General features: G+C 45.5%; 1 protein-coding gene across 4 annotated transcripts in view; it reads right to left on the bottom strand.

The window, feature by feature from the left end:
- TRMT61A (tRNA methyltransferase 61A) overlaps positions 1 to 17555 on the bottom strand; it is a 199526-nt gene that overhangs the window by 115543 nt on the left and 66428 nt on the right. For all 4 annotated transcript variants that reach the window (XM_086937862.1, XM_086937860.1, XM_086937863.1 and 1 more), the window contains exon 3: positions 1281 to 1547. In XM_086937862.1, coding sequence (XP_086793988.1) covers positions 1281 to 1547 — 267 coding nt within the window. The remainder of the gene's footprint in view (positions 1 to 1280; positions 1548 to 17555) is intronic.

Raw genomic sequence — 17555 nt, 5'->3', positions numbered from 1 at the left:
TGGCAAGTGAGAAATCGCTCTTCTGACTTGCCAGTGCGGTGTAGTTCTGCTGTCTGGTACAACTGAGGGTGCTATGCTGTGTGCACTGTGCGAGGCTAAAGCCAACCAAGTAAGGGATGGCTCTGCTGTCAGTAGCGTCTAGCGGCAGACCCTGATGCAGAGGTCTAGCCCCGGACCAGGGTTCAATTCCCCGCCTCGGCGGGTCTTGGGCTCAAAAATTCCACGGACCTGATAATTCTCGCCTCGGTGCCTATTCCAATCATGGAGTCACACTCTGCAACTCTGGGCAATAGCTTGCTTAATCTCCACAACGCTAAGGATGCCTGGCCTCCACCTTGGGGGTGCCCAGGAGTGGACGCCTCACAGGGAAAGCCAGGATGGGTTCTAGAGCGGTATTCGTACAAGCGCCTTGAGACCCTTGCGGGTGAGTAGTGCGCTATACAAGTATCAATTTACAATTACAATTTATATACGGGTGAATGTTTATGCTCTGACTTCGTGTGTTCTTGGCACTCCATCCTAGGGGACTGAAGAGACAGGGGCACATTTTTGTTCCCTTTCACTAACTGATATATTTATCAGCAGACACAAACAGAGCTTCCTTCTCCTCCTCACTAATCAACACAACTATCTGAAGACCCTAGAGTTGAACAGAGTTAACAAGAAATCACTAGGATAGTACCAATTGCTAATTTCCCTAAAGAGATCGACCACAAGTGCAAAACAACTTGAATCCATTAGAAGAAACACGAAGGCAGTTAATATTCCCGTAGTTGTTTTTTTGTTTTTATCTCGAGAAATAAGATCGAATACAGATAAAGCAGAAAACAGAAAGCATGAGAATATTTCTGGTTGAATATAAGAACATTTACTATATTGTTCCCGAATAAGCTAGATGTAAGAAGGGGTTAAAGGAATGAAAAATAACACTGAATGAAAATAAAAGTACATAGCCCTAAGCTTTCGTCAATGATCTAATTTTCGCCCACACGTTCCCATGCAGTTACATATTCAGCGGATTGAAAGAATACATTTTCTGCAGTTCAAAAACACACTTCAAAACCCTGCTCCATATTCATAGATGGTAACCACCGTGGGTGGAAAGCAGTTTTTTACTAACAAATATCTGTATACACTGATTTGCATTACAGTCAGTTGTCTGTCTTTAAGTGCAAATAAGTATACGCTGCACTGGAGCATTAAAACGGCTCAATATGTGGACGATCACAACCTGCTCTTACTGCGTCATGCAGACCATGTGATCTACTTGACACAATTACCTTTGATTTTCAAGGCATCCTTTGCATGACCAATAGCTTCCCATGGAGAAGGAATGTCAAGGAACACTGCATCTGCGACATCTGTGACACCAAACCCGCTCTGGCACACGTCCTGGTTCTTGACCGTCACCAGGTGGTCAACTCTGTGTTCCTTGAACTCTTCATTTGCCTTTTCTGCCCTCTGCTCGTGGAACTCGATGGTGTACAGATGCCCCGTGGGCGCAATGGTCCGTATAATAGCATGAGAGAGAGATCCACTTCCTGTGCCTAAGAACAGAAACACACAGGTTAGAAGATGAACACAGACCTTGAGAAAATAAACACTTTATCCACAAGAGATTCATTGGCAATGTCAAACTAATAAGAAGAAATCAACATTGGGACAAATTACACAATCATAAGGTACATTCTTAACTGGCCAACAAAAAGGTACGAGATGTAGTGCGTATGACTTATGACTACTTATGCAAAGAAACACTTGCTGGAAGCTTCCTCCAGTTATGTTAATAAATACAGATTTTTCAAGTTTTAGAAACTTTGAAGAACCTAACCTTTCAATGAACCCGAAGCACAATGTAACATTTTTTCAGCATTTGCTGCAGTCATCACATTTTTACTCACATTCCAGCTAATACATTGCCAGTTTTCAAGCAGTCCTCAGATAACTGTGTCTACATATTTTACTGGTGCTCACCATTGTTTCCTGGCTCTTTATCATAACATTAATACAATGCCATCACACCAAGGCACATGAGACAGGAATGGCTGAGACAGGATTTACAGTATGATATGGTTGGTTGGAAACATTAGGTGCAGGGCATGGAGTGAAAACATAACTACATGCTGGAGCCAAGAGAGCACTCAAATAAAGCAGTGTATAATTAAACCACTAACGTGAGCCCTCCCAAACAGTCCACTGCTCCTTCAGATGTTAACTCCCCCTTAAATCTCTTAGTAACAGCATTTACATAGGTCCTTCCTGGTGGAGTGTGCAGATGTATGACTCAAGTTTCAGAATGGGGTCAATGTGGGGAATGGTTAGATAAAAGCAGCCTTGAAACTGGGAAGAATGTATTGGGATATTTTCTCCAAGACTGTGCCATATGTAAGCAAGAGTTTCACCCATCTGTGGCAATGCTATTAGTCCAAATTGGGCAATAACTCTGAATTTGAAAATGTATATATACATATATTGCTCTAAACTCCAAAAAGGAACCTAAGCACCTAAAGTGTCAGAGAGTAAGCGGGCCCAAAAATAAACAAGCACTGGCGTTGCCAATAGGTCTCGCAGTAGGAAAGTTGGAGCTATTGGTTTTGTAAATGACACTTTATATTTATATATCGTTATTGGCATTGTCAATAACAATATATAAATATACAAGCATTTGCAATGCAATAGGTCTCGCATTAGGACAGCTTGAGCTTTTGGTATTGTAAATGACAATTTTTTTATTAATGTGTTGGTTTTGAAAATAGCGAAATTAATAGCTTTGTCATTGACAATGCCAATAGTTTTACCTTTCACAAATATGACACCTATAGCATTTGTACTGCAATATGTGTTGTATTTACGTGACTTAGATGTATTGATATTACAAATAACAATGGCTTTTAATTTTTTTAAAATAATTAATACTTAAATGAAACTTATTGTAATTTATAATGGCAATAGCTTAAACTTTTGTAAATGACTTTTGTGAAGATTAGGTTCATTGTATTTTATTGTGACGAAAATCCAAGAACAGAAGTGAAATATAAACATCTTTTTGTGACATTTATAATAAAGCTTGAAACATTGAGAGAACATATTTGAACCAGTTGTTGCTGAATGGTTGCACAGATTTATGCTGTGGTGACGCTGAGTGATGTTGTGGTGGCGACAAGTGATGCTGTGGCGTTCAGTGATGCTGTGGTAGAGCATAGTGATGTTGTGGTGGTGGTGAGTGAAGCTGTGGTGATGCGACAGATAGAGTGAGGGCGATAGATAGATAGAGGGAGGGCGATAGATAGATAGATAGAGTGAGGGCGATAGATAGACAGATAGAGTGAGGGCGATAGATAGACAGATAGAGTGAGGGCGATAGATAAGAGTGAGGGCGATCTATAGACAGATAGATAGATAGAGTGATGGCGATAGATACAGTAAGTGCGATAGATGGATAGATAGATAGACAGATAGAGTGATGGCGATAGATATAGTGAGTGAGATAGATAGACAGATAGAGTGAGGGCGATAGAAAGATAGATAAGATAAGACAGACAGACAGACAGACAGATAGATGGTTGTGTGTGCTTGTGTGTGTGGTTGTGTGTGTGGTTGTGTGTGTGGTTGCGGTTGTGGGTGTGGTTGTGGGTGGTGTGGTTGTGGGTGTTGTGTTTGGGGTTGTGTGTTGTGGTTTTGGGGTTGTGTGTGTGGTTGAGTGTGGTTGTGTGTGTGCTTGTGGTTGTGTGCCTGTGGTTGTGGTTGTGTGTGTGAGTAGTTGTGTGTGTGTTGGGTTGTGTGTGTGTTGGGTTGTGTGCGTGGGGTTGTGTGCGTGGGGTTGTGTGTGTGGGGGGTTGTGTGTGTGGGGGGTTGTGTGTGTGGGGGGTTGTGTGTGTGGGGGGTTGTGTGTGTGGGGGGTTGTGTGTGTGGGGGGTTGTGTGTGGGGGGGGGTTGTGTGTGTGGGGGGTTGTGTGTGGGGGGTTGTGTGTGGGGGGGTTGTGTGTGTGTGGGGTTGTGTGTGTGTGGGGTTGTGTGTGTGTGGGGTTGTGTGTGTGTGTGGGGTTGTGTGTGTGTGGGGTTGTGTGTGTGGGGGGGTTTGTGTTACTATCCTTGTGGGGACTCGAGTACGATAACACACTCACACTGTGGGGACTTGATTGCACTGTGGGGACCTGAACCCAAGTCCCCACAAGGTACAATGTTCTAAAGGATTGGAAATGGCTTCAGAAACATCTGTGCCAATTGTTACAACTTTTTTAAAAATTGCCTTGTGGGGACCTGTTTCACCAAGTGTGTTTATTTTTTTGCTCGCTCTGCCCCTGTAGACAGGAGGTGGTACTGCAGCCTTAAACACACTTAGCATATTAAACACACTTGAGGATTTGGATCTCATCTACTAACAGAGAGGATAGTATTTCTGAAGAAGCAAACCCATCAGAAAACGTAATACCTGAATAAAGTGGACTTTTTAATTATATGTAACCTTTTTTCCTTTTTTTAAGAAGCAAATGAAGCTACTGACGTTGCAGTTTTTAATTTTGGTGGCTATTTTCTTCGAAAAGCATAGACCTGCACAATCAATTGAATTCTATTTTTTACATTTTCCACACCTAACCTATTCACTATTTAGGATCTTACTTTACCTTACACTTCAGTCACCACAGCATGCAAAATGAGGCAATGGATCAGCCCACTTAGCCACTGACTCTTGCACTGACATTGAAAACATTTTAGCTGATTGCATGTGCACACCAACCAAAAAATAAGTGCACTGCAGTGGGAAGGCTGCTGGTAGGCAAAAACGTTATTTTGCCAATGCCACTTTCTTTCCAATCTTTATCATTCTAATTGTTTTCGGCCACCTTGTGTTTTTAAATAACGCCTTCAGGATACAGTAATTTAAACTCTGTAGTCCGTTTTCCTTGCTTCAATATAAATCCTATTTTCCTGCGATGTGCATTAAAAGTAAAAAGGATGTGCATACCTATTCTAAATACACTTGCTTGCTAGAAAGCATCTGTGCTAATTTTTAAAAATTATAAAGAATGGTTAATGCTTTTCCTTTTAAACATTTATATTGAAAGCTTATATCTGCCACAGCAGGTTTTTACTCTTGAATTGTTTGGGTGTATGCTTGCAATACACAAGAAAATAAAAATAAAAATATTGCAACAGAGTCCTGATGACTTTGCCAATGCTTGTTTTTAGGGGGCAACACTACATAATGTAGAGACTGTGCTGCGTGTATTTTTTGAAAATCTGCCCCTTAGTATGCAATTTTTGAACAGTGTGATAATGTCGGTGGTGTGAAGAGATAAACGGACCAGTGATAAAAGTATATTATTTCCTTTTCTCTCTCAAAAAATGTTGTGAATTGGCAACGTCAGGATGCATGTAGTTTTAACTGCAGTTCAGCGGCTTGAATCTCTCACCTAGTCATCAAGTCATATTTTCGCGTATAACTTTCCATTTATTTAAAATAAAGAGCCACAAACAAAAAGTATACAAACATGTTTCAAGAAACCTTACACTCTGTCCGCTGCTACAGTTTCCACTGACAAAGAGTAACCCCCCCCCCAAGCAGGCCTTTCGCTTAGCCAGTAAGCAGTGCGCTAATGGACAATCATGTATAAACAAAAGGCTGATTAGCATGAGCACAGACAGGTCTACAGAAAGTCCCCGAACTTGATTTGTGGCACACGAGTAAATGTGTTAAATAATATTCCTAAAGAAAATCTGCATTTTGTATCCTGCCATACTGATGCTGGCTAATGATAGTATGTTGAGCACGCCTCTAATGCCCTTTCCATGTTTTGGGCCAGCCAGTTACATGAATTGGCGGTTTCAGTCCTGTAGTGACGGCCAAAATGAGTTCAAAAGACTTCACTGTGGTAAACCAAGCAGGTTTATTAAAGATCAGATCGTACACTGCGACCTCAGCCACAGCCTCCGCTTTGCAGCTTTTCACACACAGCTCCCGGCGCTCGCCTTAGAACGCTGGTCGCGGTGACATTCCAAGTGATGTCACCGCGAGCAGCTCATTACAAGCGGAGCCGCCGGGGGGGGCAATTAGAGTGGGAGATACCACACATCCCCCTCCCCTGCGGAAGGAAAACAATGGAACAACGCATGAACAACAGTGTGGCACCCATAACACAGTACAAACTGATAAAACCCTCTGGAGGGTCTGGTCAAAGTCCTGCTGGGAGGATAATACAAGAATAACAGAATAGCAGGGGTTACATCATAATATATTGATCCAAGTATCTGGGGGGTCTGGTCACTCTCCTGCTAGACCTATCACCTGGGTGGGTGAAGGACAACAGCTTCTTAGTGTCAGGACCTTCGTTCTGTCTGGCATCAACCCCTCTCCCCCTTTCACTACTAGAGTCATGCCCTGGTGGGTGGAACCTCACTACTCTCCCTAGGTTCCAGATCTTCCCCTCTTGAGTCTTGACGGCATTCTTGAATAGTTTGGTGATTTTGGTGGGATTACTGTACTCTGACCAATTTGCCCTTCCAGTGGGGGTTCTGATCTTGATGCTATCCCCTACTGAGAATCTGGCCTCCCGTGTGGCCTTGAGCCGGTCGTATCTTTCTTTCCTTTTTTCCATGGCTTGCTCTTGTCTCTCTGAGCATTCTGCTCCTTTGGAGGGGTCTGACCATTCTTTGTGCCACCCCTTCCACCCTGGGGATAGCTTGGTGTTGGGTATTCTTGCACGGAGCAGTTCGAATGGGGTGACTCCCGTCGTCTGGTGCGGTGTGAACCTGTATGCTTCTAGCCGTCTCCACGCCTCTTCTTTCCAGCTTATGCCACTGGCTTTGGCCAGCTGGATGCTTTCCTTGAGGGTTTTGTTAAATCGCTCGTCCATGCCATTGGTTTCAGGGTGATACAAAGCGCAACGCTTGTGTTTGATTCCTCTCTCCGCTAGGAACGCTTCCATCTCTTTCGAACACAGTTGTACCCCATTATCCGTGAGAATGTTGCTGGGTAGCCCTTCCCTGATAAAGACCTCTTCCAGGAACCCGATGACTGTCTTGGTCGGGACTTCATTCACCAGTTTCATTTCAGGCCACCTAGAATACAAATCCATGAGCACCAGGACGTAAGGCGTCCGCAGTTCTCCAGACAATGGGCCCACGATGTCTAGCGCCAGCTCTTCCCAGGGTCCTGACGGTGGAGGCCTGCATACCATTGGGGGCGTCAATTGCTTCAAGACTTTGTCACTGCTGCTACACGGAATACAGTCTCTAATTTTCCTTTCCGTGACAAGGTCCATGTTGGGCCACCAATAGTACTCCCTGAGTCTTTGTTTAGTTTTAGTGATACCCAGATGCCCTTCGTGGGCTATCTCAACCAGGTCGTCTCTCACCGACGTAGGCGGTACAAGTCTCGTCCCTCTGAACAGGCACCCATCTACCATGGACAGCTCATCTTTGACAGCCCAGTATGGTCGCAGGTTTTCATCTCCTTTATCTTCGTTCTTCCACCTGTCTTTTATTCTTTCGCACACCTCCTCCAGGGTCTTGTCTTCCTCCATGGCCTTCTTCCACGTTTCTTCACCCAACGCTCTTTGGATGGTGCAGACATTCTCCATCTGAAGTTCATCCTCTTCATCATCCACATCTCTTTGCTTCTCTCTCGCCTCATTTTCGGTGACGAGTCTCGACAGACAGTCTGCCGCAACATTCCTCGTCCCCGGGACGTACTGGACACCGAAGGTGTATTCTTGGAGGCTGACTACCCATCGTCTTATCCTGCTGGAGATGGCATCCAGCCCTTTCCTGCTGAACACCAACGGCTTGTGGTCAGTACAGAGAGTGAACTGAGTTCCCCACAGGAAGTCTCTGAATTTCCCCAACGCCCAGGATACTGCTAGGGCTTCTTTTTCTATTACCGAGTAGTTGTTCTCGGACTTCTGGAGTGACCTTGAGGCAAACGCTATGGTTTCTTCTCCGTCCTTTCCTACTTGGGTGAGAACTGCTCCCAGCCCCTTGGCACTAGCATCGGTGGTGACTACGGTCGCCCGGTTGGGTATGTATGACTTCAAACTGGGTGCTTCTGCAAGTGCCCTCCTTACGTCTTCAAACTCCCTCTGGCACTCCTGACTCCAGTTGAATTCAGCCTCTTTCTTCAACAGCAGTCTGATGGCGTAAGTCCTTCCTGCCAGGTTCCTTATGAATTTCCCATAGAACTCCACCATTCCCATGAATGACTTGATTTCATCTTTGCTTGTGGGAGGTGCCAAATTCATGATGGTGTTTTGTAGTTCGGCCTTGGGGCATATTCCTTCCGACGTTACTTTGTGCCCCAAGAAATCCAACTCTGCACAGCCGAACACGCACTTGTCTTTTTTCACTGTAAGACCTTGTGACTGGAACTTTCCTAGCACGCGTCTCAGTCTCTCATCATGCTCTTCATGGTCCTTTGCGAAAATGAGCACGTCATCTTGGTAACACAAGACGCCTGGGATGCCTTTCAAGATGCTGCCCATGAGTCTCTGAAATACAGCGGCCGCTGAGACTAGCCCGAAAGGCATCTTTTTGAATTTGTACGCACCCATCGGCGTCACGAAAGCTGTGAGTTCCTGTGACTCTTCGTGTAGTTTAAACTGGAAGTAGGCCGAGGCGAGATCGAGAGTGGAAAACACCTTTGCCCCCTCTAGCATGCTCATCATTTGGGTGATGTTCGGTAGAGGGTATCGGTCGACCACGACCGCCTTGTTCAATGCCCTCAGGTCGATGCAGAGCCGGACCGACCCATCCTTCTTCTTTGCGGCCACAATGGGCGCCAACCATTCCGTCGCTTCCACAGGCTCGATGACTCCAGCCTTGCACAATTTCTCCAGTTCACATTTCACCTCTTCTTGGATGGCAATGGGGAGCTTTCTGACTTTAGCCACAACTGGTCTTGCGTTCTCTTTCAATTTTATCTTGTGGCAGTAGTTTTTTAGGCATCCTAGTTACTCTCTGAACACTCCTTTGAACTCTGTCACTATGTCCGTCTGGTGCTCTTGTATTTCCTGTATCAGGATCTGGGGATTACTGTTGGGATTGAGATAAACCCCTAACTCCTTCTGTGCTTGCCACCCCAAGATGTTGTCCCCTACAGTGGGCACATAAATCTTGGACACAGTTGTCCTGTTACTGTATTCAATCTTACTTAGGAAATAGCCTTTCATGGAGATGGGGCGACAAGCATACCCCCCAGGCCTCAAATCCATTCTTCTCAAAATTATCTTTCCCATGGACACCCGAGAGAATTCCTTAGCATTGATAATGGTTATCCTAGAACAGGAATCGAACAATGCCTCCAGGGCAATCCCCCCTACTTTTATGGTGTCTTTAGGGCTGTTGACCTGACCTTCATCAACCTGCACCACTATTTCTTCGCACGTGGTGTCATTGAGGCTTGGAACCTGCAACTCTTTGACCTGCACCACAAATTCGTCGCACACTACATTTGTCCTGCCTCTACTCTGCCTGCTGACTCCTTGCCCACTCTTGCAGTATTGCTTGAAGTGACCTTTCTTGCCACACTTGTTACATGTAAATCTGAGGGCAGGGCACTCTTTGTCGTTGGCTAGATGTCCCTGCTTGCCACACCTATAGCAGGTGCCCTTGAATGACAACCCCATTTTGTTCTCCTTCTGCTCTCTGCTCGCTACCTTCTGCCCTTTGACCACAGATACTGCCTCACATTCAGTCACCACTTCACTGACATTGGTCTTGTCATCGCACCTCTTTTCCCCAGTGTCTTGCTTTTTCTCTCTGACACACTGTAACATGTGCTCCACCTGTTTGGCTATGATAAGAACCTCCCTCAACGGCGGGTCATCCTTAAGCCATAACTCTTCTCGCACACGCTCCATCCTGCAAGCCAAAACAAATTGATCCCTAATTCTTTCTTCACTTGCCCCACCAAACTTGCAGGTAGCTGCTAGTTTCCTCAAATCAGAAACAAAATCTTCTATAGATTCTCCCTCCTTCTGTGCTCTCTTCCCAAAGTGGTACCTCTCCATAATTGTGCTGGTCTTGGGGAGGTAATGCAAATCTAATTTCTTGAGGCTTACTTCAAATTCACTGAGACCCCTTGCTTCCTGTGTCCCTAAGTCTGGGAGGTGATCTAAAACCTCCTCTCCTTCTGCCCCTAGATAATAGGCTAACAATGCTACCTTCCTTTCTAAACCAAGGTTGGGCCCACATACAGTAGCGTAATTCAAGAACACCTTCTTCCATTTTTTCCATTGGATAGTGGGATCACCTGGGTTGGTCAAGAAAAAAGGTGGAGGGGTCACACTCTGCATGGTTCTGTATCACAGAGCGATATTTCAGATCTACACCCCAGCTGAGGATGCACGGGTTCTACTAAACACAACGTAAAATTAGGGGAGAGCACAATTTTCCTGCACCCAATGGAGTAAGCATGCATAAACTACTCTCTTGTGTAACTTCTACCTCTAACATAGGTTCGAAAATGACAGTTGGAGAGTGTCCAGGTGAATGTTCAAAACCAATAAATTGCGCAGTCGATTAAGCAGCCAGCAAAGGAAAGCCCTTCAGACAGTTTCTAGTTTTTTCCTGCGCGGCCCACACTTCATGCAGCAGACTGCACTATCCTTTAAGCTGAATGCAGGAGGAAGCTGACACCACAGCGTGAGGCCTCCCCCCTTCACACAGTCATGCTTCGCAAATTGTGTGCTCAACAGCGCGTTCAATTCTCCTTTCAGTCCGCCCAGTTCGTCTAGAAGCGCTTCCGTGGAGACAGAGGAAAAACACCTCCTTCTTAACACACCCCTGCCAAAGTCAATCGTTAGCACACACTTTTAGACGAATACTGCTCAATTAGTTCTTCAAATACTGGCACTCTCCACGTGTGACAGGAAATGCGTGTGGATCCGGTTACTTCGACCGTGGGTCACTGGCAATGTTTATTGTGCAGTTACTCTCCGAGGAGAAAGAAGGGCTGCCTTAGTCAAACGCGCCTCACAGCTTTACTGGAAAACAGCTGTCTGTTTATACTCATTCTACGTTTACACAGCAATGAGCAAAGGCAAAGTCACAAGAAAAGGTGGATGATTCGCACAATGTCCCACACGCTGCCTCCACACACAGGGTAACCGCTGGGAGCGAACATTAAGTCTTAGTCAGCCTCTCCCTAGCGCCACGTTTCACCTGGCTCGGCTGACAAACCCCATACACAAATCGTGAGGCAACTGCGCTTAGCCTTCAGCTGTTCAGATGCGCGCAACCCCCCTTCTTCTCACTCCGCGCCTTAGATCACTAACAGAGTGCCTTACTTCTGTCTTCAATTAAGACTGATGCGGCAACATCCGAGCAGCAGTTGCTCTCTGCTCCACTTCCTATTGTCTTTCCCTACGCGAAGAAATTATCCCGATGCTGTCCGCTTCTTCCGCACTGACAAGCACCTTGCTTCTACCCGTCAGCTGTTTATTTCTTTATTCCTTGGGCGTGTTGAGGTCGCTGGAGAGTTTCCCTCGTCGCCAGTGTAGTGACGGCCAAAATGAGTTCAAAAGACTTCACAGTGGTAAACCAAGCAGGTTTATTAAAGATCAGATCTTACACTGCGACGACAGCCACAGCCTCCGCTTTGCAGCTTTTCACACACAGCTCCCGGCGCTCGCCTTAGAACGCTGGTCGCGGTGACATTCCAAGTGATGTCACCGCGAGCAGCTTATTACAAGCGGAGCCGCCGGGGGGCAATTAGAGTGGGAGATACCACAAGTCCTCCTTAGAGAAATGGCTTCAAAGAGCTTGTTTTGCTGAACTCTGCCAGTGTGTGTGAAAACTAGTGAGGCGAGCTGGAGTGAAATTCCCACTGTGTGCCCCCCACCTTACTAAGCTGGGACCCTGTCCAGGCATTGGCATCTCTGTTTATCCAACATGCATATCACATTTGTGCCAGCTTTTCATTATTAAAATTGCGCTGACAATCTGTGCGTAAGCCTTACATGAAAGTTCCACGCTATTAGCTATTATTAGCTGGTCTGCGCATTAGTTAAAACTGCAGTGGAGGGCGCACGGACCCAGTAGAATGTCTCTTCCACCTATGCGCCGAGGGTATTTAAGTTGAGCAGTTTTGTACAGTAGCACAGTCAGGAAAGATCGTCTGCTTTAATTAAAGCAGGTCCCTCACAGACACACCAGAGGGACAAAATGTCAGACGATGGCTCAACTCGTCATAATTTATTTTTTTTCAAGTGCATAGTAATAAATTAAATCGGTTGTGACTACTGCGGTCCCTGGGGGCCCCTCCCCCTTGCTTCCCTAGCTCGGAAAACCATAAATGTTTTTTTCATAGCCATAAGGCAGATGGCTGTGGCGAAGCAGAACCTCCAGCCTGTGGTCCTTGCGCATCGCTCTTAGAACGGAAATTTGGACTTGGGGGTGAAAGAGGGCTTAATTGGCGGCACTGGGTCTTCCGACGCCGTCTGCCCTGGCAGGATGCGAGATTGCGTCCTTCTGGTGTTCCAATTGTGTACGACTGTGCGAATCCAGCTGTGACCTCAGGCTGCGAAATAAATGGTGCAGTGGTGGGCTAAACGGGGGGGGGGGGAATCCAGGAAAGAGGAGGAGTTGGGGAGTGACGCTAGGTAGAATACAAGTTGCTCGAGGAAAAGCTGCAATTTATGGCCCATATAATTTTATTATGGTGGACCAAAACCGAAGCTGCTACAGAAGCTCAAGCCAAAAAGCTTCACGGTTGCAATCTTTTTTTCCCCTTCACTCTTTTAATGAACAGACCCACTGTCCCAGTTTGTCCGGAAACCTGGTTACCATGGGGATGGTATGCATATGTTTCGTTCGTGCCTCTGACTGATAAGAATCCCAAAACGTGGTGATGCATTGGATTTTTCAATCCCAACAGCTGGGAGAGGGGTGCCAGGTTCCCGAGAGGGAGGGATAGATTTAGTTTAAAATGACCCACTTTAAAGCTATCGCCAACTTGCCTGGAATCGCACTTCTGCCGCACTGACCTCTCGTATTTGGCCTAAAGCCTAGTGAGCAAAAAAAAAAGAAATGAGAGAAGAGAATTGATAAGAGCCTGAGAAAAACAAGGCAGCGCTGGGAGGGGGGCTGGGCACGAAGGAAGGAGAAATGTCTGGGAGCTGGGAAAGAGGCTAAAAGGGCTGAAAGGGAGGGGAGAATGCACGTAGCACATTCCAATGAAGTCTGGTGGGGGCGGGGGTGGGGAGCAGGCATATGGTGTTTGAGTGAGCAGCCTTTGATGTGCGAGCGAGTGGGAGGGAACAGCAGGGGGCGGAGAAGCAGATTGCCTTCAAGGCAGGAGGCAGGCAGAAGGCTCGGGCAAGCTCATGCACGAGAGCACATGCACTCGTGAAAAACCTCTTTTTTGGGCTCATGGTGAAACTCTTGGTTTCACTGCTATAGACTCGTTCTATTCCATTCCTGCGGAATGAAAACAGGCCGAGACCTAAAAAGTTCTTTTGGTTCATATATGAAACCCCACATATTCGCCCTTCTTCCTAACAGACTCAGCTACATTATTCCAATACTTGATTGAGTGGAAGAAAGAGTTTTTACAACTTGCTCAAACACACTCGAATCTTCGGCACACCAAAAGGGTCTTATCTTCCCAACGAAGCTTTCAAAGCAGCTGACAGAATTTGATGTCCTTGTTTAAACAGTCTGGAGAGTTATCATTCACCACCTTGTGTGTGACAGAAATCTCTAAAACAGATCATATAATTTCAAACGAAGCCAGTGTAACTGACCAAAGAACTAGTGACATAAGAAATCTCCGTTAGGTCTCGGAGACAATATGTGTTGCTTGATTTTGAATAGCCTGAAGTCTAAGTAGTAACTCAAAGGGGAATTATGAGAGAAAATCATTGAAACAGTCACGTCTGGTTTCTACTAATCCCCGAGACACTGTAGCCAGGTGATCCCTGATTTCTTATTTATTTTTAGTAATTTCAAGCACTGACAAGTCTATTTGAGAAGGTATGGATTTGGACGAGCCCAGGCATACCCTCAGGGACTGCACTTTTGGGATAGCAAGGTTTCCAATATGTAAAAAGGGATAGACTGTACTCATGCCACTTTGTTAAACGGTGCATATACATTAAATTATGTCTTAATATCGTTCAGGCTATGATAATTAATCCCAACACAAGGGAAGGGGAAGATAGTTAAACAATGGTTCATCCTCCGTAACATCACCTATTTATACACAAAAGGGGTCAGAGAATCACATATAAACTCTGTATGAACTGACTGTCATTTGCTTGTTGTACCCCCAGATTTCGGCCTTCGAGTATGTTTGCTGGCCGTAGAACTCTGTGCACGTTATCACTGCTAACCAGTGGTAAAGTGCCTGTGCTCTTCCCTTCAACATAATGAAATCCATATAGAACAGTTTGGCATATTTAACATTTCTGTTCTTACTATATGGTACAAAGGGTGCCAGGGGCCTGTAAGTTAGATGTCTCTAATGGACTGCAGCAGTTATTGTGGAAACCGCTACGGTGACAGCAGTGGTGTAACGAAACTTGAGGGGGCCACCCTGCAAGGTCCAGACTCAACCAGAAGCCCTCAGGCCAAGGTACTGTGCTGAGGGAACCCCCTGGGACGTGGCCTGTGTTACGCCACTGGGTGACAGTTTAAACACGAATGCAAGCCTATCATTTCTTGCCTGGCTTGATCAGTGTAATAAAAATACCATTCAACCTATCAAACTAAACTCTTTTGACAGGTCAAACCCTTCATTTTAAATATTTATACAGCACCCAAATGTTTGGCCTTGTTACCCCTAAGGCAGGGTGCATGGTATCTAAAATCCTCCAAAGCTATTTTCAGTGTAGCAAGCCTGGCTGTTACATAGGAAAGCACTGGGTTATATTATTGCATTTAATAACGCTAATTTCTGTTACGGAACACCTAGAAAAATAATTACACACATTTTAATTGATATTAAAATTAGAATTCTGTGGCAAATTCAGATTTTGACTAAATATGAAGGAAAAGTAACTTCTAGAAAGTTACCTCTTCCCTACTTAAAGTTTCTGAAGGCTAATGTGCATTTGCTCTCCCATTTCTCCCAACAAAGAATTAGCATTTGAAGGGGTGTGAAAACTGTTTCTAGAACAGAGAACAAAGGCCTAGGTGCAGGCACAGATTCATCAAGAGCCGGTATCCAAATACCTACTGGGCCTCTTGTCTGCCAAACCTCAAGTAATAATAGACCCATATGCTAAACACCTAAGCAGAATGGTCAACAATTCACAGGCATTACAGTAACGTTGGAAACCAGTAGGTTGTATGTATGTTGCAAACCTACAATGTAGTCCAGCGATTCTAAACCTTTTAACTGCTGTGGACCCCCAATGGCTAATTACTGGAATCCAGAGACCCCGATTGAGTCATTATTGGTAGCTGTGGACCCCAGCTTAAACAATTTCTATGATTTAAACCTCAAGTCAATACATAAAAATACAAAAACATTGTATACACCAAAGAAATACCCAAATATTAGACTATTTAGTTTAATTCACAATTTATTATTGAAACATCCTCAAATTTTCAACTTTGCTTCTTTCTTTGTATATACTTTATTCATTTTAATGTATTCATTTTTATATTATTCAATTTTGTAAAAACTGTTGTGTATCCCCAAAGAGGCTTTGGGGGCCATAAGGGTCCTTGGACCACAGGTCAAAAACCACTGGTTTTGATATGTTTTAATTATTTACATTTTGTCAAAATTCTAAACTACTTAGATAATCAGTAATGCTGGATGCCATTTTGTCTATGGGAACCACATACCAAAGAATGATCTCACCATGGATTGAAAAGCTATCTATCACAGGGCAGCGAAAGCAAGAGATTCATTAAATAGGGCCTGGAATCTGGATTCAGAGGTCGATATATATCAATGTGCAATATGAAGCTAATTGATGATGAACAGAATAGTGCTGTAAGTACCTCAAGACAAGAAACTCTGACCACAGGTACGATATGTGGATTTAAACAGTTCAGGAATATCAAGTTCACATACTCATGCCTTGACTCCACACATACCCTTCCCTAATCCCTTATCTCAATGCTCAGTACATAAGGTGTAACAGACAGCCAGGGCCCAAGTGTTAAGTTCAAGTTCAGGAATTTATATAGCGCACTACTCACCCAGAGGGTCTCAAGGCGCTTGGGGAGGGGGAACATTATTTATCGAATAACCAGGTTTTAAGTTCTTTTCTGAAGGAGATGTGGTTCTGTGTAAGGCGGAGGTGCGTGGGGAGTGAGTTCCATGTCTTGGCCGCCAAGTAGGAGAAGGATCTACCTCCCATGGTGGATCTTTGGATGCGCGGAACTGCGGCGAGGCCTTGATTGGATGATCTTAGTTGGCGGGTGGGTGTGTAGAAGGATAGTCGAGTGTTGAGGCATTCGGGTCCTAGTTTGTAGAGGGCCTTGTGTGCGTGGGTGAGGAGACGGAACGTAATTCTCTTGTTGACGGGGAGCCAGTGGAGGTTTTTCAGGTGGCCGGTGATGTGATCTTGGCGAGGGATGTCCAAGATGAGTCTCGCTGATGCGTTTTGGATGCGTTGGAGTTTTTTCTGTAATTTGGCTGGAATTCCGGCGTAGAGGGTGTTTCCGTAGTCTAGTCGACTCGTAACCAGTGCGTGGGTGACAGTCTTTCTTGTCTCGGCGGGGATCCAGCGGAAGATTTTTTTGAGTATACGAAGTACGTTGCAGCAGGAGGATGAGACGGCGTTGACTTGATTGGTCATCGTGAGTGATGAGTCTAGTATGAAGCCAAGGTTACGTGCGTGGTCCGTGGGTATGGGTGCTGGGCCCAGATCCGAAGGCCACCATGAGTCGTCCCAGGTAGAGGGGGTTGATCCTAGGATGAGCACTTCCGTTTTGTCTGAGTTAAGTTCAAGGCGGCTGCCTTTCATCCATACGGCTACTTCTTTCATGCCTTCGTGAAGATTGGTTTTGGCGGTGTTGGGGTTTTTGGTGAGGGAAAGGATCAACTGGGTGTCGTCAGCGTAGGAGATGATGTTTAGGTTGTGTTGACGTGCGATGGAAGCGAGTGGACTCATGTAAACGTTGAAGAGGGTGGGACTGAGTGAGGATCCTTGTGGTACACCGCAGATGACTTCGGTGGCCTCTGATTTGAAGGGGGGAAGTCGGACTCTCTGAGTTCTCCCAGCTAGGAACGAGATGATCCAGTCCAAGGCTTTTCCTTGTATGCCGATGTTGCTGAGGCGTTGTATGAGTGTGCTCTGACAAACAGTGTCGAAGGCGGCAGAGAGGTCGGGTAGAATGAGGGCCACTGTTTCTCCGTTGTCCAGTAGTGTTCGGATGTTGTCTGTTGCTGCTATGAGGGCGGTTTCAGTGCTGTGTTTGGCTCGAAAGCCGGACTGTGAGGGGTCGAGGGAGTTATTGCATTCAAGGAAGGCGGCGAGATGGCTATTGACGGCTTTCTCAATGACTTGGGCCGGGAATGGGAGGAGGGATATGGGGCGGTAGTTTTTACGTTCAGAGGGGTCTGCTGTGGGTTTCTTCAGGAGGGCGCTGACTTCGGCATG

This window comes from Lissotriton vulgaris, chromosome 9, assembly GCF_964263255.1.
Source record: "Lissotriton vulgaris chromosome 9, aLisVul1.2, whole genome shotgun sequence".
Taxonomy (NCBI): domain Eukaryota; kingdom Metazoa; phylum Chordata; class Amphibia; order Caudata; family Salamandridae; genus Lissotriton; species Lissotriton vulgaris.
The sequence above is the reverse complement of the archived record's forward strand: the minus strand, read 5'-3'. Positions and strand labels throughout refer to the sequence as shown.